Source organism: Sciurus vulgaris (genome assembly GCF_902686455.1).
Source record: "Sciurus vulgaris genome assembly, chromosome: 7".
Classification (NCBI taxonomy): domain Eukaryota; kingdom Metazoa; phylum Chordata; class Mammalia; order Rodentia; family Sciuridae; genus Sciurus; species Sciurus vulgaris.
In genome coordinates, this window is record NC_136467.1 from 8,689,266 (window position 1) to 8,715,264 (window position 25,999).

Below are 25,999 nucleotides of genomic sequence, written 5' to 3' on the forward strand. Positions count from 1 at the left end.
GACAATCTTTAAAACACCTTCAAGAAGAATAACTGAAATACCGAGATCAGGAAGAATACCAATTGTATTCAAAGTGAGATAATGGAAGCACTCATTTCCATAAAGAAAACAAACCAAAATCTTCACCAGCTTAAAAGGGAAGTAAAACTCTGGTGTTATCTGCAGACACCACATTTAAATGCTTCCATATTTTGTCAGTAAGGAGTCAATGAGAAGCACTGTTACATTTTTATCTTCAGATATGAAGTTCTAAAACCAATTCTCAGTTTTCAAAATTACCAAAATGAAAAGAAACATTTTGCCAAACAAGACCTCTCAGCTCCCTGTACGACTGGTACTGTAATGCAGGGTGATGTAAATGTGGGCTAAATATTCAGACGACAGTTAAGTTTTCAGCAAACTCGGATGTGAAAATAACTGTTCGATAATGCAAGTCACTCTAAAAAAGAAAAAAAAAATAACATAGAGAAAAAAAAGAAAACCTTAAACTTGGTAACATTACAAAAACTACATTTGAAATCCCATAAAAGGAAAAGGAGAATGTTTCGTGATGGCACATTCATTGGTTAGTACGTGGTTTTAATTGAAAATTAAATTTTCATTGAAAATTCCAAACCGAATAAATGCAGATGACTCTAACATGTGTGTCATTCTTCCCGAGAGCCCAACTGCCTCTTGAGTAAAATGAGAGGCAAAGGAGAGGCTCCCGAAGGAACTTAGGGAGAAGTCCAAGGCACGAACGAAGAGCATGAACTCGATGGATTCTGCAGGGTTAGAGAAAAGATGTTCATTTGAGAGACACAAGCATGAAGTGAGACTAGGGGCACAGACCAAACTCCACAAAGCATCCCCTCCCAACTCCAGATGTGAGGTTCCTATGACGCAGTGATGGGGGAACCCGGGTGAGCAACCTGCTCTCCAGAGACAGCACGCCAGTCACTTTCTGGGCAATTTAAATGAGAGATAGTGTCTACCCTTTTATAATTTTCTTTCACCCTTCTTTGCCTACAAGAAAATTCATACTGACCAAAAGGTGTGTAGAAGACAAGCAAAATATCCCAAACCTGCAAAGGGAAGCAGTGGGTGTTTCTCCCAAGGAAGGAAATGAATGTAGGAAGACACGAACAACACTTTACAGTTCAGTTCCAAAGCTCCCTTAAGAGAAGTCCATTCTTCAACAGACATTCTGAAATTTGAGACCTATGAAACCCAGACACTGCCAGGTAACTAGTGATTCTATCAGTGCACAACCACTGAGGCCAAAAAAATATTAATTTTTATCACTGCTATCTAAAAAAGAAGAACATTCTATAAATTTCCTCATTTTTCCCCTGATCTGTCTTTGTGTTAGTCAACTTCCCATTACTATAACAAAACACCTGAGATAATCAACTTTTAAAGAGAAAAGATTTTCTTTGGCTCACAGTTTTGCAGGTCTCAGTCCACGACTGGCCCCTTGGCTCTTGGATCTGTGGTGAGGCAGCTCCTTGTGGTGAGAGCACATGGTGAAGCAAAGCTGCTCACCTCATGGTGACCAGGAAAGAAAGGAGAGAGGGAGGGAAAGACTGGAGCCCCACCAGTCCCTCCAAGGGCTTGTCCCCAGTGACCCAAGACCTCCCATTAGGCACCACCTAATGGTGGTGATTCCACCACCTCCCAGTACCTCCATGGACTGAGACTCAAACCTTTAACACAAGGACTTTGGGGATTTATCCAAACAACAGCAGTCTTGCATTATCCTTGGACACAGCATAGCATCATCTGTAACTCACAGGAGAGTTCACGCTCACGTGGTTGCATCAACTCCGCATCAGGAGAGCCATTCACACCCATCCAGGAGTTCCAACAAAACACACCATACCTGGGACCCTTATTTACTTGGATTCTTAGAAACTCAGCACTGACTCTCCTTTCTTCTAGACAAGGAAGCCTGTAGACTTTTGTAAGACTTTTCAGTAAGTTCATCTAAAGAAGACGGTAATGGGTACATTCTTTAAAGCTGTACATCTCAGTACCACAGGAATTACAAAGCCTAATGAGGTTACCTTTGGGGGTGATTTCACAGAGCAGGCATGTGACAGGTAGGGCCAGGACTTGCTGCTTTTGCATCTCTGCTGCACGCAAGATGAGGAAATGAGCTTAAACTGCAGCTGAAGGGATTTAGGGTTAAATAAAAAGAATTTCCTGCCTGTATCCTTCCCCATTCCCAACCTGAGGCTGTCTTTGAATGGAGACAGATGGTAAGGTGCTCCAGACAGAAGAAGTAGCCAGCAAGAGTCTGCTATGATTCAAACAATTTTATGCTGCAGCAGAGCCATGTCAGAATTTATACCAGCAAATTGTTCCAGACTCAAGAACACTTTGCCAGGTGCTGAGTGGCAAAGTGATGCTTCAGTGATCTTTCAGACACCCGGCAAGGTCAGCCTAGACATTTCTGTGCATGGCTTCCATGAGATGTCTACTGGTTTGTTTGGGAATGGAAAATAAGCACAATGTCAGGACCCAGATTCTTCACTTTGGTCTAGCTCCAGCTCCAGGTCTTATCCAAGAGGGCTTTCAGAAGTCAGGGTGGATAAAGGGCCACAGTGCAGGTGGTGGCTGCTCAAGGAGAGGTGCTAGAATCTAATACTCGGCAATACCTGTCCCTGGAGGGGCTTCAACTTCCACAGACAGGACTCAAGAAATTCTCCAGGGCTGATGGACTCCTTGGGAAGCTTGACCCGGAGTTAAGTCCTCAGGGGCAACCTGACCAACATCTTCAGGGTCCACTCTTCAGAGGGAATGGAGCACAAACCTCACCTGCCCTTGCCTCATCTTCGCACTCTGATGTCTCTGGACACCCTTTACTGACAACAAACTCAGGGCTGACTTAAATGGCTTGAAGAAAAGGATATCAGACCAATGAGATCAACCTGAAGGTCTCCAGCTCCAAGGCCTACAAGGGTCAGGAAGACAAGCAAAGGAGGACACACAATGGAGATTGGACATGCCATCTGAAGCATGTTCAGTCTCAGGTTCCCATTGACAAAAAGGAATTTAGGCCCAGATTGTTGGATATTCTGTTTGTGTGTGTTTGTTTGGGGGGTTTTTCCCTAAGAAACTAGAAATTCTGATTTTTGTGTCAAATCTCTCAATTTTACATTAATTGGTAATTACTTCCACTTTTGAAAAACACTATGTGGGGTAACATGCATGTGCACATGCACACACACACACACACACACACACACACACACACACACATACACACACACAGCTGGCCTGACTCCACCAGAGGCCAGAAGCCCCCTCTATCTTAACCTCCAGAGAAACCCCTTAGTTGCTGATTCAGATAACCTCCCAACATTCAATCTCAATCCACATGCTCCTCTGTTGGGTCCATGAAGAAAGTCTAGAAATAAAGACAAAAGATGAAGTATGGAAAAGAACTAGAGCCATCCCAGCCCTGAAGACAAGGATAGAGGTTTGTCAAGGAACCACATCCTGCACCCAGACCTGACTACCACCCGAGAGACCCAAAGACTCTGGAAGAACCTTGGCCTGGGCTTCAAGAGGTAACAAAGACCCATCCCAGAGCAGCTTTGGGGAGGGTAATGTGGCTACTACCCAGGCCCCAGAGACTAGCAAAACTGATGACTTGCACATGCCTATTTCTAACCAGTCCACACCAATATTCCCTATGCCTCTATGAAAGTCCCATGTGAGCGTCAAGCTGAACATGTTGAAAATGAAATTCAGAATCTTACTGCTCAATTGCTTGGTTCAGACATCACCACCCAAGCACCCAAGTCAGAGGCTCAGAACCATTGCCACACACACAGACATGTCCACAGGGATGAAACCAACAGTTTTCCTCCAAAGGGAACTCTTGTTAAGGGTGGTTTCTCAGAATAAAAGAAGGAAAATCCAGTCAGCTAATAAAATACATTAATGGTGACAAAAGTCCTGGAGAAGTCCTGCTTAGGGACTGTGATCCAGAACAGAAACTGACACTTCTGGAATCAAAATGTTGCTTCTGCTGGTGTGTTTCTTTGTTGTGTTTCATTTCTTCTAAAGCCAAATAGTTGCTTCATTGAGCTCTCCACGTTGGTAAACAGAGAAAGGAATATGGATGGGAGGGAAAGAGGAATTTCAAGAGCAATAATAACCCAGGGAGGAATGAAGGAAGAACTTTCTCAGATCCTTGGTTTTGCTCCACTGTAACTTTGGAGCTGGTTGATCTTAGGTTGCACCTAAATGCACTGCACCACTGAAAGTGCTGGCACCAGGTGGCATTCAGTGAATGGGAGGTGCATGAACGAATGCCTCAAGTTTGGCTTGCAGGCAACTCTCCATCTAGAAGCTAATTGCAGCTGATCAACTTGCAAGGTTTGCACTAACCACTGACATGATTGATTCAGATACTGAAGCGAATACCCATAGCTGAGGGACACAAATCCCCTAATACCATGTTGGCTGGGAAGAAACAAATATTTTCTGAGGCATTTACCAATGCAGTAGCAGTAAGTAAAACAAATATTGTTTATTCTTTAATTTTTGTACCAAGTACTTATGAAGAAAATTAAAGAACTAAAAGTAAGTTTGATTGGATTTGAAAATCAAGTCTGAAAAGTAGATTTAAGATACTTTTTGCAGCTCACAGCTCCTGGTCATACCCTACGACACACGTCCCTGATTCTTAGATCCACTGGTTACATCTCAAACAACAAGCAGTATACATTTGAAGAAGCAATAAAAAGGGGCCTATATGGTCCTACTGCACCCATAAATAACAAAGTGCATGTCAAACCTGAAAGTTTGTATGAAGCAGTTTTTCCTGAATTTGAAGTGTGGAGGCTGAAGGTGTGTGTTATGAATATTTGAATTCCATACCAAATGGGGAAGATAGATAAAGGCATCAGAAATTAAAGTTTTGGGTTTATTGCAGATGAAGTCAAATCAGAGGATGTAGCTCTAACATGCTACCCCCATTGCACTTCAGCTCCCTGTTCCCACTCCAGTTCTGGGCCACTGGGTGACCCCAGAAGGGATGCAGAGCCTGTTGCTCCCCAGGCAGGGACAGGAGCCAATGGGTCTGGGACGCCAGCATGTCTATATCCCACCTGGGAGCCAGAGCGGAGCCAAATGCAGCTTCCCACAGGAAGGCAGACCCTCAGAGAGAAGCACATGCCTGTGGCTTCCAGTCCATTAAACCCCCAGGTAGAGAGTCATGCAGTGAAGGTTGAACTCTCTCCACCCACCATGGAGCAGAGGAGGATGGGATGGGAGGGAGGCCAGAGGTGTCACTCTGGTGATGGCTCCTGGTAAAAGAGAAGAAGAGAATGGAAGTCCTCCTCCCATCCCCTCACATTCCTCCCTGGCTGGCTTGCTCCACCCCCACTGGGCATGATCATCGACCTCTGGTCAAGCCACCATAGCCCCTCAGAGTAAGGATCAGGAAGAGCTCACCCCACTTCCAGGAAACACCCCATATTCATCAATGTCCAGCATGTGTCTTCCTGGATTGTTGGTGGGGAATCTCACCCTCTAGACCCCAAAAGACACTGAGATGCATAAGGTTCATTCATTAGCCAACTCCAAAGCCAGGTTGACCAATAGGATAAAATCCACTCCTGGTCTGTTTTATTCCAGTCCCACATTTTGCCCAGCTTATGCTGTCCAAAAGAGCCCATGAGAGTTCAAGCAATGAAATGACAGTGTAAAAATATTCTGATAACATGAGACCCAATTTTCATATAAATCCCCCATCACAAAATTCCCAGGGAGAACTTAACGTCTAAACATAACACATTCTTTGTCTTATAACTTAAAAATAAACAAAATGAAGTCTAAATATCTTTCCTGCTTTTTATTCTGTTTGTCCTCAGCCAGAGGCAATTCATTCGGTGCTCAGATGGGCAGGGCTTCTCAGCACCTGCAGCTTCTGTCTTCTTTCCCTGAAATCGGTGCAGATCCTTCAGGATGCCCCAAAGTAAGAAGAGTCGAATCCAAAGCTCCTCACTCGCCTCAATCCTTAATCCTCAAGACTCTCTAAGACAAGGAATCCAAAATGGGCTGTGTAAAGGATACACATTATTTCTGTCTGTCCAGCAAAGCCCCAGTTCTAACAGACCGTGACCACATGACCCCAAAGTGCCCAGAATCCCTCACTGGACCTGTTCCAATGGACTTGCTGCCTTTGGTCTCTGTTTAAGAGGCTGCGAAAGGGGATTTGGGACTTGGTGAGACCAGCTCTTGGTGTCCCACTCAAAGGGACTGGGAATGAAGAGAGACCTGGGCAATGTTTAGAGTCACCATGGTTTGGATATGACATGCAAGTGTCCCCCAAGGCTCATGGGCTGAAAGCTTGGTTTCCAGTGTGGCAATGTGGGAGGTCCCTTAAGAAGTGGAGCCTAGTGAGAAGTAATTAGGTCACTGGTGCATACCCTCCAGAAGAATTAGCATAGTACTTAGATTACTAGAGTTCCCAGTTAGTTCTCCAAGAGTGGGCTGTTGTTAGGGAGGCCATGCACATGCTTGGCACCTCTGCATGAGGCTGGCACCCTTATGCCATGACAGAGGTGTCTGTCATGCTGCAATGCAGTCAGGGGGGCCCTCACCAGACGCCAAAGAGATGGTGCCAGCCAATCTTACTTTCAGTCTCCAAAACTATGAGTTAAATAAATTTCTCTCCTTTATAAAACAATCAGCCTTGGGTATTTTGTTATAGCAACAGAAAACAGAATAATAAAAAAAATTCCAGTTCTAAGCATCTTTAAGTCCAGCTCACTTCCTGCCCTTTCTATGGTAAAGCACCAAGAGTCAATGAATTCAGCAGTTCAAACTGAATTTTTGACATTCACATTCAGAATCTGATGGACTAGGGCACTACTAATCAAGGTCTCCTGTGAAAGTCAAAAATAACTTTTTGAATCTACCCCAGCAGCCAGTGCAGAGCCACTCAAAGAAATGAGGGCCAACACCAGCTGGCAGAGACTGCCCTTCCCAACTGAGCACACTCTGCAGCCCACCCAGCCCCAGCAGGTGAGGACAGCCTCAGTAACAAAGAAATCCCCCAAAGGAACATAAGGGCTTTTCAAGCAGACCAGAAAATGCTAGAATTATTTCTCAAGTATACCAGAGATTGCTCTCTAACCCAACAAAACCTTCATGTTTGCGCAAGTCTCTTTGTTTGAAATTCAAGTTTTACTTTCCACTGGAAACCGCCAAATACTTCCCAGACTTCCCAGACTCTAAAATGAAGAAAACACAGGTCTCAGTGTAACCACAAGTCTTTGACCAAAAATCCATTAGATTAAGCCAGAAAAGGTTAGGATGTACTAAAATTACAGTATCGCCTGGGGTAGAAATCCATGTGATACACAACTTCGGGATTATTATTTGAGAGAAAAGGGAGGGGAAACTCAGTTGTTTCCCATATAATACTAGACAGTACAGGAAAATTTAAAAGTTCAGAAAAATCCAGAAGGTTGTCAACAAGTGATCAAAACACGGAATTTTAAATAATTTTTCAAATGGATCTTGGAATTATATTTGCCAAATAATCATGACCTCCCCCTCTCCTGCCAAAGGAGTAAAACAACTGAAAAGTACAGGCTGTTTTGTGACTGTGTGACACAAAAGTAATACCAGTCCAATGGACAGATGGCTGGTTTTCCCTGGGAGGCAGTGCTGAGAAGGCAGTCTGAGTATTAAAACAATAGCCTGGCTCTTCTTCTGACATTCCCAACATGCACCGCTCCACTGAAGTGTTTCCGCAGCCTGCACTGGTCTTCAGGGATCCAACTCCAGGTCTCCGGTTCTGGACTGAGACAGCACTCCAGGGAGCGGAAAGAGTTTTGCACACAAAACCTCTGACCCCACCATGGGGAAGCCACACAGCCTGTCATCAGGTCAGAGAGAAACATCAAGACAAGCAGATGTCCAGTCTCCCAGGAGGTCAAGGACAGCAGGAACAGATCCCAGCCCTGCAGACTTCACCACTGGTCTGCATTCCTCAAACCCCAATTTCCCCAGAGAATGCAGACTGACTGGATCTAGTCCCCCTACCCCAACCAATGTAAAAGTGCCCCCTTTGCATTTACCTGGACCGGGTGGCATGCCTAGCTGAGCAGCTAGAGACCCAGATGGCCTCGGCTGCAACACCCCATTCCTGGCTGCCATCAGCCCTACTGCCATGGGGTTCACGGGAGCCAGTGGGACCTCTGAGCTCACCTTTCCAGCTGCCTCTGCTAAACCTCAATTCCCTGAGGTTGTACCCAGCCCCTCTGGCATTTCCAGCTTTTCCATAACAACAAAGCATCATTTTATTCAAATTAGGAGGCCAAATCCCAACGTGCATACCAACGTGCTCATGAGGGCACTGAACGGTCACTGAACACAATTGTGAATCACATTTTTCCCTCATCCGCTCAGAAAAGCCCAGTGGCAAAGCTACCCAAATCTCAAGCTGGGAGCCTCTTGCCAATCTTATGTCAGAGCCCACTGCCATCCCCCACAGACCATCTGTGCCACCCGCCCCTTCTGTGTCCCTGGGGAAGTATGGTCCATCCTGGTGAGTGTCAAGTGGTCTCGGGCCAAGCAAAGAGGTGCCCTCACACTTGAACTTCGGAAACCACAACCAACACCCTGGTGTCTGACTGTCTGGCTGCCTCACGTACGCGGCACGCATGAGGCGGCCAGCACTGATGCCAGCACCAGACAGCACCCGGGAGAGAGCCCCAGCCTCCAGGCAAGGGCTCCCAGCAGACAGCCCACGGTCCCACCCACTCTGTCACCCCAAGGGTTAGTGGTGCCTCACAATGTCCTTTGCTTGTGTTCAGGGGGAAACAGGAGCGAAAGGGAACCGTTAATATAGTTCACCTCCCGGCATTCTCTCTTCCCACTCCTCGCTAATGTGGAAAAGAACCACCAAGCAGAAAAAGACAAAAACAGAACAATAAAGCCAGCACTGGGAATTCTATTTTGAAATAAACAACAAGGGGCAGAGCAAAAATCAAATTCTCAAATCAATAAGGACTAACTAATTCGCCCAACAAATACTCTTAAATAAGCCTGCCCTCTCCCTCGAGATGTTTTCTGACCTGTTTTAGGTTGGATTTTTATGAATCCCATTCAAGTTTCCTAATTGCTAAGTTTTACCCCTCGCAAGGAATTCAGAAGCTGCCATGGCAGACACCAGGGTGTGGCCCCCAAGGCCAGTCTCGACTCCTTTGTCCTGTGCCTTCCTCCACCCTACAGGCTGGAAGGCAAATGTTCCCACAGGATGACTTATCAGCTCCCCTTGCAGTGAGGACAAGCTCAAAGGAGTGTAGCTAGGGACACAGGCAAGGAATGACAGATGTCACTTTCAGCAAAGGATTCTGAGAGGGTCAGCTCTCCTGCAATGTGCTTGGGACCCTCTGTATCTTCCTCCCTCTTTTCCCCTCCTGGGATGTCAGTGTGCTACCTGGAGATGCAGCAGCCATCTTGCAACACAAGGAGACTTGCTTGCAAATGATGAGGTAGCCCGTGGTGACGCCCTGGGTCCCTGAGGTCCTTGAGAACTCCCCAAGGAGCCCTGGCCTCTCTGCTCCCACATCCACAGGTGAGCAGTAAGCAGCTTCCTCGTGTCCAGCAGATGCTCATCGGACGGCGTGTTACCAGCAGCCCAAGTTGATAGCCACGTTGTCACCGCTGGATCTATAGAATCCAACGACTTCTCTCAATTTCTAAACAGAGCTGTTTTAACTTTAATCTCTCCGGTTGTTGTTTCTAAGGGTTTTGCTCCAAGAATTTAATTTTGACGATGCCGATGCTGTGTTTGTCAGTCTGCCATCGACTTGAGCAAGTACATCTGTCCCCAAGTGACGCAGCCAGAAAACCGAGTGTGCCTCACCAGCAGAGCTGGCAGGACTTGGTCATTAGGATTTGAGGCTTAAATCTCTGGGACATTTTATTTAGAAATTAATGTAAGCAAAAGCTACTGTTCCAGGAAAAAAATCAAGATTTTTTTCCCCAACTCTACCACTGGCTTTCAGGAATGGCTCAGAGGGATGCATGAATGTACTGACTTATAACAAGAATAAAAGGGGCCGTCAGCAGCAGATGGCCAGGCCCAGACCCGGAATGCAGGGCTCACGCCTGCCTTTCGTGGCAGCAGAGACCCAGCCAGCAACCAGAACTTTCCAGGTTTTTGTGGGAATTTTTTGCACATTCTTCAAATTCAATTCACAAGCAAGAAACAGTTTCTTACAGAATTTCCACTGTTTGCTGGTCCAGCTTAAACTCAGCCTACCACCAACTGCTCGACATGCCAGCCAAAGAAAGCTCCCGGAAAACTCATTCCTTTCCCGAAATGGGAAAGTCATGGTCTGACTATGTTAAACTCGTGGGCATGCCTGTCCCAGGATCTCGACCGATGGAGCTCAGGACGCTCCCCGAAAAGTGTCCTTAGAAGAGGAGCCAGGCAGGTGTCCCAGGGAGGTGGGAAAGCAGCACGGCAGATGTCGGGCGTGACCAGAAGCCAACTGTCACGAGGACCCAGGGGCAGCCAGGTTCCTAGAGAACGGTTTCAGGTAATCACTGAATGGTCAGCTGGCAGAGCGAATCGTCTCTCAGTAAGGAGCCGAGGGCCGGGCGGTGAGACGGTGTGATAGGGAAGGAAGGAGAAGGAAGCGGGGACGTGGCTGGCCACCTGCCTCGTTCTGCCATTACGCTCACCTAGCGAAGAGACACTGACTGAGCACCTACTGCGTGTCAGAGTCGGAGTCAAGCACTGGGGATACGGCCATGGCGAGAAAGAACACGACCCGGGGGGAGACTGTCCCCCTCCAGCACCCTTCCACCCTGCACCCTGTGTTCCAGGACCCCAGAGCCCGAGCGAGGAGACTGAAGTGACATGCCCAGGGGCACACGGCTCATCAGCGACCGTGGTCAGACCCAGGCCCACCCGGAACGTGACCGTGCTCCTTCTGCTGCCCCTCGCGGCCTCTTGGATGTGATTACAACTCAGGGCCACGAAGGTGGGCCTGGAAGAAGTCAGAACCAAAGGTGCAAAACTGAAAGCCGTCGGGAGCCGCTGGCTTCCCGGGAGGCCTGGGGTCCTGCCCTGAGCCACACCGCCCGAAGAGCGGCGGACTCCACGGCCGCATCCCTGGGTCCTTGACTTCCACTCCTTCCAACCACAGCCGAGCTGTCTCCTCCTGCGAGGCCTTTCTCCTGGCTTCTGTTACCACGGCCTGAATGTCCCCCCACCTCCCTGGTCTCTTCTGCTAGGCCTCTAGAGGCCCGTCCTCCACCCTCCTCCTCTCCTGACCCCCTCTGACCCCCTCCCTAGCTCAGTGGCCCTGTGACCACAAACTCCCCTGCCTGCTGCTGGCTTCCAGGTCACACCTCCACCCTGGCCTCTCTGAGCTACATGTTCTACCTTCTCCTCACATCTCCAGCGGGGCCCAAGAGACACAGGTGTCTGAGTGACGACTGGAGGACAGGGAGACATCTTGAATCTTAAATATTAGTGGGAAAGAGGAGACTCAGAAAACAAGCCGCCATCATGGAGCCAGGAGAGGAGAGCTCCAGGAAGAAGGGGCTGTCCATCAATGTCAAGCAAAGGCTGAGAAGAGCCCATTTTGCTCCTCTTCTAGATCATCAGTCTCCATCAGCCCACTTCACGCTCCCCAAACAAAGCAGATATGCCACTCAAGGGTCTCTCTGCACCTGTCTTATCTGCTTAGTCCCCTCCTTACAGGTGGAGCTAACAGCTACCAATCCACCTCGTAGGACTGGTCAAGTCCGAACTGCAAAAGAAAATCATAAACACTAAAAATGTGGGACGTCAGTACTGGGAAGAAGAGCCACAGGACAGCTGCCGTTGGGAAATGCCCCGCAGGACTCCGCTGCCTCTGCCCCGCCGACCCCCGCTCTCGGCAGGAAAGCTCCTCGTTGCCTCCATCTGGGAAAAACACTTTGAACTAGAATTTTTACATCTCAAGAGTTGAAAGGAAACTTGGGTAACGTGCTTCGACCTCCAGCCTTCGACCTGCCCATCAGCCTGGATCCGGGGTCCTCAACGCTCTCCGTGACTAGCCAGTCCGCTCCCAACTCATGTCCCGCCTTCGGAGGTCAGCGACGGTGAAGGTGCTGGTGGTGGGTGACAGAGTTCTAAGCCAGGCCCCACCCTGGGGAGGCAAGCTAATTAATTCAAAGAATCCTCACCAAGGCGACGACGGTCTTCAATCCACTGAGGTGCATGCAGAAGGCACTCGTATGAGCCAAGTGCTGCTAACAGTGGACGTCCCCAGGTCCAGAGGAGGGGACGGACGCCTCCCAAAGCTGGGTGGTCAGAGAACAAGGCATGGCAGCAGGGCATTCGAGGGGGTTCACTAGGGAGTTCCCCTTCGTGGGAGCCCTGGGCCACTGCTTTCCTTGGCTTGAATTCCAAGAGGACATTTTTGTCAAGACCCCTGTGACTGTGATCCAGGACCTCTCGAGAAGTTCCGAACGGCGTCGTGTAGTGAAAACACACTGCAATCTCAGAGTGCCTCTCATGGACCTCATTCTCCACAAGAGGGATGCGTCAGCTATCCAGACAGCGCCCTGGGTCTCGTCTTCCAGATGTCTTCCTCCCTGAGAGCTAGAGTGGAAAAGGTAGCCAGAGGCAGCTGTGGAAGCAGGGTCAGCCCAAGGACTGACAGACTTCACTGCGATTGGCTCAGAAACCTGCAGGTCCTCGTGTGGATTCTGAGCATTAGTAAACACAAGAAGATGCCTTGATTCCCCCCTTTTGGTTCCCCCAGACTATCAGAAAAGTGCAGAATAAAGTTGTTGGATGAGGGCCAACATGGTGGCACACACCTGTAACCCCAGCGACTCAGGAGGCTGAACTAGGAGGATCGCAAGTTCCAGGCCTCTGCTTAGTGAGGCCATCAGCAATGACTAGTCTATAGGAGATCTGAGACAATTATTTATTACTTAGTTTTTTGGTGATGAACCAGCCAGGCTCCATCTAAGAACTAAGCCCCCATGGTTGTCCAGAGGCCTTTGGAATTCCCGGTTGAGGGCCCACTCACACAACGTGAGCCATGACTCTCGTCCTCCCAGCTCTGGCTGGTGGGAGTTCAGGAACTCCTCTGCCTGCTGAGCAGGAACCACACTGCAGACTCACCAAGTGTTCTGGATGACTGTGCCAGAGACGTATGCAAGTCCTGAGCCCTGACTCCTGTGCATGTGATCGCATCTGAAAACAGGGTTGCCGTCCATGTAACCAAGTCACAGCGGGTTAGGATGGCCCTGACTCAACATGACCCATGTCCTCATGAGAAGAGAAGATAAGGGGAAACCACCAGATGACACGGCAGCAGAGATGAGTGACACATCTGCAAGCCAAGGAGCCACCAGCTGCCAGGAACTGGCAGGGAAGACCCCTCCCAGAGCCTTCAGAAGGAAGGCCTCCCACCTGACCTACGATTTCAGGCTTCCTGCCTCCAGAACTACAAGAAGAACAATTTCTGCTGTTTCAAGCCAGCTACATAGTGGTACTGCACTACAGCAGCACTGGGCGGCAAATACACCATTCAAATGGAACTCTCCCTCCAGCTGCAGATCGGAAGTGAGCACAAGCCAACTCTCCTGCCAGTGCACACGCTGACCCCACAGGGAGGCAGGAGACCGTCGCACAGTCGTCAGCCCCACACACTCCTTCTGGCAGAGGCCCGCTTCATAAATACACTGAACGTGTATCATGTGTAAAAGAGGGTGCCTCCAATCACGCCGAAACATCCCCACCTGGCACCTCCTGTCGGTGGGCAGCATTGAAGGCACAGAGTCTGTAGCACGGAACAAAACCAGCCAAAGCACAGCCTTCATGGGGGTCGCATGCCAGCAGAGGAGGACAACCAATGACCCAACAGATCAGCAAAACACCTGGACATCAGGTGGGGATAAGGTGTGGGTAAAACAGCAGGGTTAAGAATGCTGGGGTGTGGACAGGATTGCACTGTTGCAGCCAGGGAGCGCGTTGGAGAAGGGCCCACACGAAGACCATGCTGCATGAAGCACCTGAACCCGTGAGGGATCAACCCATAGGTGCTCGTGGCAAGTTGTTCAGGCAAAGGGAAGAGCAAGTGCAAAGGCACTGGGGCCATGGGAGCCCAGCAAATCAGGGAACCAGCCAGGAGACCAGGTGCTGGAGCTGATAGGGAAGGATGGAATGATCTAGAAATGATCACATGCAGGCTTGAACACTGGTTAGGACTTTAGTTTGCATCCAAGGTAGATAAGGAGCTTTTGGAGGTTCTGTGACTCTGTCCTGCCTCATGAGAATCACTGAGACCAGAGTGTAGGGAGGGAAGGAAGAAGGAGGGACCCAGGGGAGATGACTACAATAATCCAGGTGGGGTGACTTGGGTGGGATGGAAGTGGCATTGCCCTGTGATGGCAAATTACCTACAGTGGTTATCTGAGTTCACACAAAGACATTGCAAGCTACCCATAGAAATTGCAAGAATAGGCAAAATAAACATATATTTTTTAAAAATATATGAATCTTGAAGGGTCACAGACTCTACAATTTCTGTAGAATGACTGCCTTGAAATGACAGACTCACAAAGTGGGAGAACAGATTGGTGGCCGCCAAGGGCAGGGGTGGCGGGAGGGAGGAGAACGTGGCTCTGGAGGGGCAGCAGGAGGTGTCCCTCTGCTAGGTCTCTCCTGGTCCTGGCCTTTGTGGTGGCCACACAAGCTCCTCACAGGATCAAGTCACACGGAGACACACACACCTGTGCAGAGAGCGCGTGGGCAGCAGGTGAAGGCCGGAGGACGGAGCAAGCCAGCTCCAGCTGGGGCCTGGTACTCCTCTGAGGCCAGGTGCCCCTCTGGGGGAACTGGGCGCAGGGCCCTTGGCACCGTGGCGTTGCTTCCGACTGCGCCTCGGGACTCCGCCCTACTCTCAAAGGCAGGTTTTTAAAAACGAGACTCTAAAGCTCTGACCTCAGGCCTGTAGGGAACGGCTCCCCAGGATCTGCAGAACGAAGCCATTTGACCATAAACACAGTCCTCTGCCTCCACAGTGAAAGGTGCCCCAGCCTCTGTCCCCTGAGTGAGATGCGTCCTCATGGCACGTGCCCCAGAGAGACGCTGAACCCCCTCTGCAGATTTGATATTATAAAACACTCTAAGGCAGCGGCTTCCCTGAGACTGCGCCACCACGGCGGCTTGGCCACCATCGCCCTGGAGAAGCCATCTACCGCGGCAGGGCGAATGTCACGCAGCTTTTGTCAAAAGCAGTCTCGCCTGGTTCTTCAGATTGCAGCTCACACACACCTCTGCGTGGCGGGGCCTTTTCCCAGCACCGGGGACACCACTCCTGAGGGCTGGCCCCATCCACCCCGGCTGCCCCGGCCAGCCCTGGGACTTTCAGCCACGGGACAATCCATGAGACATCATCTCCAGACAATTGGGAGCGGTGGCTGCACTTCCTCCTCAGGTGTTTGTCACGACGCCAAGGAGCTCCAGCCCCAGGCCTGGTGTGTGGGGACCCGCAGCCCCACATCTGAGGGCCCACATGCCAGCCCCACACCACACCGTTGGCAGACGTTGCGAAGACGAAAGGAGGGCTACCCACTGGTTTCCACGTCAGTGCGACTCCCTGTCACTCGCACTGGGCTCTCCCTGGGAGATGGCACTGAGCTCTGCTCACGGGCCCACCCCTGAGGCCAATGTCCTCCACGGCTCAGGACCCTTGCGGTGACTGTTCATTCCACCAGACTGACCAAACGTGATGCCCTGGGGCCTTTCCAATGTATGGTCATTCTATCTGTGAGCCATTTCAGAAAATGTGGCACAAAGAAGATTCTTCAAATGAGATTGGACTGAAGGCATGGAGAGCCCAGTCCCCCTCCCCGTGGCTGCCAACCTGACCCCCACTGAACCAGGGACATGCAGCACTGCAGACTGTCCTTCAGTGACCACCACTGCATTAACGTCAGACTCCAGGACATTCCTGAGCTGGCTGCTGTCCATGGCTCCTACCCCGAATGTCACCCTGACCCCAGCACCACCCTGTGACAGCCGTCCAGAACACTCACGGTTCCTGAAGCGTGCCTTCACACGCCCAGAGACGTCCCTCCTGCCTGCCTTCTCTAACTAATGCCCGAGCCCTCTCCGACACCCAGCTTCCCAGCTCAGTTCAGCTGTCCCAACTTTCCAAGTGATTCATGTCCAACCTCTGTCCTCATGGGCACTCCCTGACCTGGGCTCCCCTGCCCTCTGCCCACCTGTGTGTTGTTTCTATTGACTTTGTGTCTGACGTGTGTCAACACTTACCGATCAACTGAATGGGTGCATAAAAGAATGCACTTCCTTCCAATGGAGACTCCCCCAAAGTCAGAATCAGAGGACCCTTAATAATACCTAGGTCACTGCCCTCATGTCATAGATGGGAAAACTGAGGCCCAAAAACTTATGACCGGCCAAAGTCACACAGCACAAATCAGTGGCTGAGTCAGGACCTCAAAAGGTAGATGAAGAGGTGTGACACCAGAAAACAGTCGCTAAAAACAAATCCCAGCACTTAAAGGCACATTTCTTCTTGCGACTTCAAGACACTTTAACACTGTTGGTTCCTCTCAGCCTCCCTGCCCCCGTGAGCGGGACCCTGTTGGTCAGCAACTGGCATTTCTCAACATCATTCCTTGACTCAAAGGCTACCCAGGAAACAGATTTGAATGTCTTAGCACAAAATGTGACTTCCAGGAAACTTTTCTTTAAAATACCATCCTGACAGGTTCCAGCTGTGATTCCCCCTGAAGGTGGAACAGTCACAGTCCGCCCCTGTGTTAAACCTCAAAGGATTTACCCAGTGACGTAGGCAGAGGGTGCTGGCCCTAAGGAGCTGACAGGGACAGTTTCATCAGGACCACCATGTAAACCATGCTCCCCACAAGGAGGACCTTGCTCACAGCCACACACAAATCCGTTTTGAAGCAGGGACAGGTTCACCGCTACTTCGTCGTCAGGTAAGCCCTGCACGGCTCAACACACTTTTTTGTGTGTCAGAATCACTTCTCAGCAGCCATGTGAGGAGAGTAGCCTGAGAGGCGTGCTTCAGCAGATCAGCAATGTCGGGCTGGCACTCACGCCCAGACTAGAGGAGGGAGCAAGGGAAACCAGGTAGAAAGAAGGTCTGCAAGAAAACTGCGGGACTCCAATGCAGAAGATCGAGGTCCAAAGCCCAGGAGAAGCACCAACTAGATGATGGGTTTTGGGAAAACCAGTTCACCACTCTGAACTCAGTTCTGCTGGGAGAAAGATGAAGATGTCACCCAGTTCACAAGGGGACTGGGAAAATTAAATAACATGCCTGGAAAGGTATACTGAAAGCACTTCAATCACCAGTTATCAGTAAAAGGAAATATGAATGCACAGCTAGGAACCCCTCATAAAAATGAAAATAGAGTTATGTAGATTGAACTTGATCAGTTATGACGATGCAGTAATGGAAACATTTCCACCATGAAGAGGAGACCTCAGTCGGAAAATGTATTTTCTCTTTTCTAACCAACCTTAATAGTGCTCAGGATATTTTGCTACATTTGTCAGTGTAGCTCTGTGGAGTACATCGCCTTTATGTTCTAATTAAAAAATGAGAATAGTTTACATGATTCTCTCTTGGTGCAAAACTAAGCTGAGCTTTGAGGATGGAGGAGAGAGAGGCCAGGGAAACAGCTTCTCAGGGCTGGAGGGGCAGTTCCAGCCCAGCCCCTCCCTCTGCCCTTATTCTGGCCCCTCTTTCAGTTGTGCAGCTTTGGCCTGTGCCTGCATCGGCACCAGCGGTGCCCCAACAGCCTACCGGCTGCTGACCCGGTAGACTTCAAACTCCTTTCTTATTAATAGTTAGTTGAAAATTGCTAATGCACAGTCACGTGGACCGAGCGATTAGTCCTTTCCATGGTAATATCTGAAGGAAGCTCCAATGAGTGTCAAAACTGCAAAAAGGCCGGGGCTAAGGGAAAGCAAAGGCTATAGCCAGAAGTTTGTCCTAATCCCGGTCCACAGTCACAGCCACCTGCAAGCGCCGCTTTCCAGTTCGGCACGACTGGAGGCGCCCGGGGAGATGGAAACGCCTCCGCAAGGCCGGAGCGCCCTCTAAGGGCCGCAGCGCGCAAGCGCCGCCGGCCGCTGGGTCCAGGCAGGACCATGCCAAGTCCAAAATGCAAGGGCTGTTTTAGGAGGAAAGAAAGAGGATTTTTTGTCACGTGCGTAATCAATGCCTCCCTGGTTCCAAATGCTTCCGTGCATGTCTACTAACGCTGGTGAAAGATGTGGCTGAAACAATGGCTACCGCCGTCCCCCAGCTACCCAGTCTCCCCCATCCTCCCCCAAAGCACAGATGTGTTCCCTTAGTGTGTGTCTGAACATGACATTCATGCATTCACAAGTAAACGAAAACATATCCTTTTCTCTCCTTTACTTTTATGCCTTTAAATATTCACATCTGTATTATTTAACTGAAATAAAAGCTCCTGATAACAGGTTTACTGATAACCCAAGGCATCCCTAACTTCCACAGGAACAATGAAAAGAGCTGTTCCTTACTCAGCCACGGGTGATGGGCCTTCTCCTGGATCATTTGCTTCTAGGTGCCCAATCTTCTGTCCTCCAGGTGGCAAAGTAACATCCCCAAGGATGGCCTCCTTCCAGTCCCCAGAGCCAAGAAATGTGGACACCTCTAGACACAGGGAAGGGAAGGGAAACAGACTGCCCCCCCACCGTGGTCCTCCTGAGCAACCCGACTTCAGAGTCCTCCCTTTTAGCCCAGGGAGATCCTTTTGGACTTCTGACCTCTGAAACTATAAGATAAAAAATCTGTGTTGTTTTAAGCCACTGAGCCTGGGCCATTTGCCACACAGCAGTAGGAGGCCACTCACTCCCCAACTCTTTGCTGAGGACCTGATGATAATGCTCTGGAACTGTCTGGTCATGACTCTCCAGGGACATGAATTGTCACTCTGCAATCCTATTACAACCTCTAATTTCAGAGTGATGAATTCGGTGCTCAGTGGATGAGTAGAACAGTCTTCTGCCTGCTGGGCTCCCACGCACAGGACAAAGGAGAGTGTGTGTTCACCACCCCCTTGCAAAGAGGGCAGGTGTGGAGAGGACCCCGTAGAGCTGCAGGCAGGTTGGCCACAGGACAGCTTCTAAGAACTTCTAAAGGCGAAAGGAACATCCATTCACTGGGTCTGTCCGTGATGGCCCAAGGCCACCAGTGGATCAATGACAGTGCTTAGACGCAAATCTGTGCATCTTTATTTTTAACCTACTTCCTTCTGTGTATACCAGTGACTCTCAAATTTGTTGGCCCCTGGAATCCTTTCCACTCTTAAATTTATGAAAATCCCATTATTTTGATATGAATTTTTAATCTATCTTTATCTACTGTAGTAGAAATTAAGCTTTAAAAAAGCTTAAAATATGTGTTGGGCTGGGGATGTGGCTCAGTCATAGCATCCTTGCCAAACATGCATGAGGCCCTGGGTTCAACTCCCAGGACAACACAAAAGTAAAAAATAAAATATGTATCTGTTAATTCATTTTTAAATAACAATAATAAACCCTTACATATTGACATGAAAACAGACTTTTATGAGAAAATAATTACACTTTCCAGAAAACAAAAAGGAACTCTGAGAAGAAAAGCATTGTTTTCTGTCTTGGTAGACCCCTTTGACAGAAGATAGCTGGGTCTCTGATGTGCTTATCTACTGCAGGATGTTTTTCTGGTTGAAGAAAATCTGGCCTCACACAGACATGTAGTTGGGAAAGTTGTATTTTAATAGCCTTTTGAAATACTCTTGGAGAATCTTTTATACTACAGCAAAACTCATCAAGGGGAAGTTTCTTGGGCTTTTTGTTTTAGGGAGTTCTTTGTGTTGTGTTTTGTTTTGTTTTTTTCCAGTGCTGGGTATTGAACCCAGGGTCTCACACATGCTAGGCAAGTGCTCTAACACTGACCTGTCACCACAGCCCAAGAAGAAGTTTCTCTTTTTTTGTTTTGTTTTCTTTTGCGGTGCTGGAGGTTGAACCCAGCTCCTTGTGCATGCAAGGCAAGAACTCTATCAACTGAGCTATATCCCCAGTCCTTAAAGTTTCTTAAAATTAATTGTGCTACAGAATCTGAAAACAAGTAAAGAACTTTTACTTTAAAAATGCATTAGAGCCCAGGCACAGTGGTGTGTGCCTGTAATCCCAGCTACTTGGGAGGCTGAGGCAAGAGGATCCAGAATCTGAAGCTACACTAGACAGCAGAACAAGAACCTATCTAAGAAAGAAAAAGTCCACTGGGCAAGGGCTGAGGATGTAGCCATGTATGTTCAATGGTAACTTGATTGTCCACCAAATGTAAGTCCCTTGGTTCAACCTCCAGCAACAACAAAAGAAAAAAAGAAAAAAGAAAGAAAAAGTAAATGAAAAGAAACCCATTGGGTTATCTTTAGGTTATTGCACTTTCTTCTATGCAACATTTTTGTAACACTATACCTTGATATAGTGGCGTTTGCATTTATTGGTACAGTTGGTTATGTAAATCATCCAAATGGTAACGTGTTTTATAACACAGTATTTAAAAAATCACAATTCATCTGTGTCACCATCAACCTCATCAGAAATATTACTAAGTATCGCGAAGCTTTGGCGTCTATAGTAGTGGAGACAACTTGGCAAAGTTCAAATTTTCACTGGAAGAGCTCAAATTTTGTCACTGGCATGAAACACTAGCAGTTCTTTTTCATTTTTAAGAAAATGCCTGCAATTTACTCAGAAGTTTGTCTCTAGGCATGCTCTGTGGTACACATGGTAATTCTATTAAAAAGCAGCCAGTTCAAGTTGAAGCCCAACCTGTCACCCCTACAGCTTCCCCTTGGGTGAGCAGAATTGCTTGTGCCCTTCCCATTTCTAAATACTAAATAGACACACATTCAAGGGTAGAGACTTAGTGAAATTAATCATTTTACTGTGCACCAAGGACATTCTTCAGTGAAACTGTCATAGCTTTTTTTTAACTGCAAAGGCCTGAAACCTCCAGTGACCATTAGTGTATTACAGTGTCCCCGCCCTGGCTCATGGTCAGCACCAGCAGGGTCACCCACCAAAGGCTACATGGGAAAAGAGGCAAATAGCATCCTGGTATTACTTTTTAAAAATAATGTGACCTTGAGGGTACCATGACAAGGGTCTTTAAGCTTTAGAGAAGAAAATAAAAATCACCCCCAATCACCACTAGATATTCACCAGAAATGTGTACCTGCAGCCATGGTTTTAGAAAATACATCAGACAGCAAGCTCCATCATGACTGTATTGCTTTCATAGTAACCTATTGTAGGAATGGATGGGGGTCGGGGTGGGCGTTGCTTGTTTATTTTGACTCCAAATTGTAAGGTTTATTAAGATCTTCAGTGTATCCTACAAATCACTTCTGCTGGGGGAAAGTCCCTCTGGAGCTATAGTGGTCTGCCACCATTAATGTGGCCCTGAGTAATGTCCTTACAGAGATTCTGGCCCCAAAAGCAGAGGGGTGGGACTGACATAGCAGCTTGCTGGGTGCATGCATTAATTCCACCAAAGAGAGGGAACAGTGTGTCCACAACCTTGCTGTGGGTCTGGAACACAAGTCCAGAGCAGTGGCTGCAGCTGCATAAGGCAAGACAGACAGCAAGCCTTCCCAAGGGGCCTGTGAAATAAATCGCATGCCCCCCAATCTCTTCCCCAGCATGGGGAGCTATCTGCAGGTTGCTCTATCTGTTTCTGTTCTTCTGTGATTTACTTTAAATGTGGTAAATACTCATTTTGAAGTGTGCTTGTCCTCCTTTGTCCATTTCTAGTCTGGTCATCATTTCACTGAAAATCCCACGTCAACACAGTAGAGAGAAGTGCCAGCGAGCCTTCCAACTCCAACATTCCACAGCCCAGTGATTTGCAGAGCAGAAGGCAGAAGAAGGAACCATGTACAGCAAGGCAGGACCCGGGGGCTCTCACAAACAACCCGACTTCAGACACACTCAGATGCAGTCCACTGGGGAGGTGGCAGCAGAATCTCAAAGGAATAAAGCTGTTCTCTCCACCTAGTTCTCCCTAGCGTTCGTCCCAGTTTCAGATGGTTTTCTGAAACAAAAACTCTTTCAACACTCAGAAAATTTTAACTTAGAAAAACAAAAGCCGCGGGCTGTAGGTGGGGAAGTTGGAAGACTACAACAGTCTCATTCTGTCAAGTACGGCACAAAACATGCAATGAATGCGCTCCTAGAGATCACCAACAGAGAAAAGGGGACCCTACAGCTGACGCACTTTTATGAAAAAGTGGGCATTTGGCATCATAAACTCGAACCAAGCAATGTGCATGACTGGTATCTACCAAAAATTCACCAAGCCATGTACCCCAACTTTGCTCCCTTTATCTTTGTAGTGAGAAAGCAATACAGACACTAAGTAGCATCAGAAAGCAAGTCGCCCTCATTGGAATAGCATTCGAATTTTTATGATCCAGCTGGCAGTGAGCAATAGCGACAAAACTGTCTTCTTCTTGGATTTCTACAAACTGATGACATATAAAAGCCACACAGTTTCAAGTGTGAAAATGCGTGCACAGGAGGTGGAAATCAGGACCACCAAAGGCTTAGGAATGAAAACCCCACCATAGCCTTGTCTCTCTGGGTGCAAGAGCGTGCTGGCATCTCTGAAGTGTATTGCTCCCAAAGAAAGCGTCCATCCTGGCTCTGGCTTCGGGGAAGGGTGAGGTTTCCTGGAAGCGACTTTGCACTTCCCTCTCCCTCATCTCAAGACAATGTCTTCTCCCAGCTCCTACGTTCCCACCCCGGGTGCGCGCGGGGCTGCAGAGGCTGGCAGCGCGGCTGAGCCCGGCTCGGTCCAAAGGGCGCAGAGGCGTCGACCGCCCGGCGGGCAGCTAGTTGCCTCTTCCTTGCCTGCAGAGAACGGTCCTGCCTTTCTGCCTCCCTCCGGTCTCCCGAGTGGCCCCCTCCACAGCCATCCTGCCTGGAGACAGGTGAGCTCCAGGAAAGCACGCCCACCAACCGCCCCAGGGAAATTCTGGACGAAGAAAGGCAGTCCCACCCGGAACCGCACCCCACTCCGCAATGCCCGGGTCACTTTTCCTTCCTTTGCTTTCCCTTTGCCTGAATATCCCGGGGCAGCTAGACGGCTCCAGTCCCCCGACCCCGGGCGTTCGAGGGCTGGGTTAGAAGCAACCCCCTGGTGCCGACGGTGCCCGGGGCCCGCCTTCCCCGCGCGCAGTTCTGGGTGCCTGAACTCAGGGCTCCCGGACCCAAGCGATAAGGATGCACAGGTTAGTGACAAGACACGCGGCCAGCACAGAGCGGGGCGGGGGTCCCCAGAGCGACAGGAGGGGTGGGCAGAGACGCTGGGAGCAGGATGCCAAGAGCCTGGAGGCCGGGCCGGCGCCGCGCGTACCTGGGGCCGCCTCCGAGGACGCTACGGGGAGCAGCGCGGCCAGGAGAAGCAGTGCCACCCAGGTCAGCGGGCGCGGCGCGCGCGGGGGCGCCCTGGACTCGGGGGCCATCGAGAGGCTGGGGGCGCCGGCGGGGGGCGCGGGCGGCTGGCCGAGGGGCGATGGCCCAAGTCAGGAGAGTAGGGAGGCACCGCTGTCGGGTCTCCGCCGCGGCACGTCTGGTCTGCGCGCTCCGCGCTGTGCCCGCCGCGCTCCAGCCCCGCGCGATCGCTCCTGGCCGCGCACAGGCTGCCCCGCTCCGCCACTGAGGCCACCCGCCAGCGGCAGCGCCTTTTAGCCACGCTCGGGCGCCCCCTGCAGGCGCGCGGGCGGCGGGGGCCAGACCCAGGCGGGCGGGGCGTGGGCCTCGGGGGCCCGGGAGTCCCGAATCCTACTTGGCAGTTCTGAAAAGGCGGTGGTCGCTGTGTCGGGCAAAGTGGCCAAAGAAGTTTTTGCCCTTCTTCTAACTCTCTCACTTTCTGGTTTGGGAAGCAGCCCATCGTATCCAGTCGCCGCCAAGTCCAGAAATACACTTTGTCCCCTTAAATAAATACCTCTAGTTCCGAAGTTGGAAACCGGGACCAGAACCCTTTCCTCTACCTGCTCGTGACAGTCCTTGCTGCTGTGATTCGCCGCGCTCTTCCCACTCTGCCGGCGCGTGCAGGACAGGGGCTGTCCTTACGCTGTTGCTCCTGGCTGTCATTTCTGGGGAGCGCATGATGCGCCTTGGAAAGGAAGCAGTCGGTCAGTACGCCGTATTATCCAGACCAAGGACTTAACTGGCCCTGCTTCCTCCCGTTTCTGCAATTTTAACACTATTTTAGGTTCTCTTTTATTTTGGGCTCCAACCTGGTTTGGGTCAGCTCTGTGCCTGGAAGGCCTGGCAGCGCCCCTGGAGGTGGCGAGGACTCCTGCGGTAAAGTGTTCCTGAGCGCCATGAGCTTCTGTCCACAGACCAGTTTGCTTGCAGACTTGACCTGGCTGAAACACACGGGACAATTTGGAATCAACTGTCTGTCCATGGTGACAACCCAAAACTTGACCGGATTTTTATCATTCTGCAGAGAGGAAAAAGTTTGCTAAGTGAATTGTAGACTGATGAAAAATGGAACCAACCCAGATGCCCTTCAACAGATGATTGGATAAAGAAAATGTGGTGGAATATTACTCAGCTTTAAAGAAGAATGGAATTCTGGCATTTGCTGGTAAATAGATGGAGTTAGAGAATATTATGCTAAGTGAAATAAACCAAACCCAGAAACCTAAGCCCATATGTTTTCTCTGATATGCGAATGCTAATTCACAGAAAGGGGTAGGATAGGGAAAAATAGAGTTACTTTTTACTAGATACTGGGGAGTAAAGGGGAGGGAAAGGATATGGGGGAAGGAATGATAGTAGAGTGAAATAGATATTATTACCTCATGTACATATATGACTGCATGACTGATGTGATCCTGCAATACGTATAATCAGAAAAATGAGAGATTACACTCCATTTACGTATGATCTATCAAAATGTATAAATGTATCTACTGCACGTACAAATTAGAACAAATAAAATAATTTAAAAATTAATTAATTGATTGAAATCAAATGAAAAAAATACACATTTTCTTCCGTTACCCCCTACTGTTGTAATATTTCCTCCACGGGTCATTTAATGGTCGACCCAGCAGCCTCTCCACCCTGCACTTCTTTGGGGAATAGCAGCTCCTACCCAACTCTGACCAAGTGACGCTCACCCTCAACTGTCCTCTTCCCCACACTGGTCCAAGGGGTTTAAGGGGTCCAAGCACAATCCCAGCAGGACTTTTCTAACTGGAGCTGCAGAAGTCTCTCTCCAGTCACTTAAAGCAACAGCCACTGTTGGCTGATACCCACGTCCTCTTCCCTGGAACCTACCTAACGAGAGGGAGGATCGTGATTAAACTAAACTTTTGAGGAAGAGCTCACCGGTCATCTGAGTGGGCACAGAAGGAAATCATGCGTGCACTTATAAGGCGGAGGAGAGGGACATGGGGTACACACCTGAGGGAAGGCGGTGTGACCGCTGAGGCCAGCGAGGGACGCTGACAGCTACCAGAAGCTGGAAGAGGTAAGGAGCCATTCTCGAGCACCCAGGAGGCCACAGGGCCCTGCAATGCCTTCGCTGCAGTCCAGCGGAACTCATTTCTGACTTCCAGTTTCCAGGACTGTGAGAAAAGACGCTTTTGCTCTCTAAGCCACCCAGTGTGGTGGTGCCTTGTCACAGAGCCACAGGAGAATGACATAGCAGCCAAGCCAAACCTGTGGCTCCGGCTTCAGCTTCTAGGTGACACCAGCCCAAGAGATTGAGCCCCCCGTGGAGAGTCACCAAACAGGGAGAAGTAGTCTGGGCTCCAGAACTTTGACGGGAGTTGAGAGCAGGAAGCAGGCTCCTGTAGTCCTGTTAAGACCAGGTGGTGCCCAGACCAGAAGGAAACAGTGGGGGGCAAAGGCCTCCGAGACTCTGGGGACATC

The 25,999-nt window shown here is 49.5% G+C and overlaps 1 protein-coding gene across 5 annotated transcripts in view; it reads right to left on the reverse strand.

Annotated features, from left to right (window-relative positions):
- Positions 1-23,789, reverse strand: part of FNDC1 (fibronectin type III domain containing 1) — an 86,845-nt gene extending 63,056 nt beyond the window's left edge. For 2 of the 5 annotated variants that reach the window (XM_079146759.1, XM_079146758.1), the window contains exon 1: positions 23,463-23,788. In XM_079146759.1, coding sequence (XP_079002885.1) covers positions 23,463-23,571 — 109 coding nt within the window. In that variant the 5' untranslated portion in view covers positions 23,572-23,788. Of the gene's footprint in view, positions 1-23,462 lie in introns of all 5 variants that reach the window. The other 3 variants (XM_079146761.1, XM_079146760.1, XM_079146762.1) reach the window with 3 other exon arrangements.
- Positions 23,790-25,999: the final 2,210 nt, after the last annotated feature.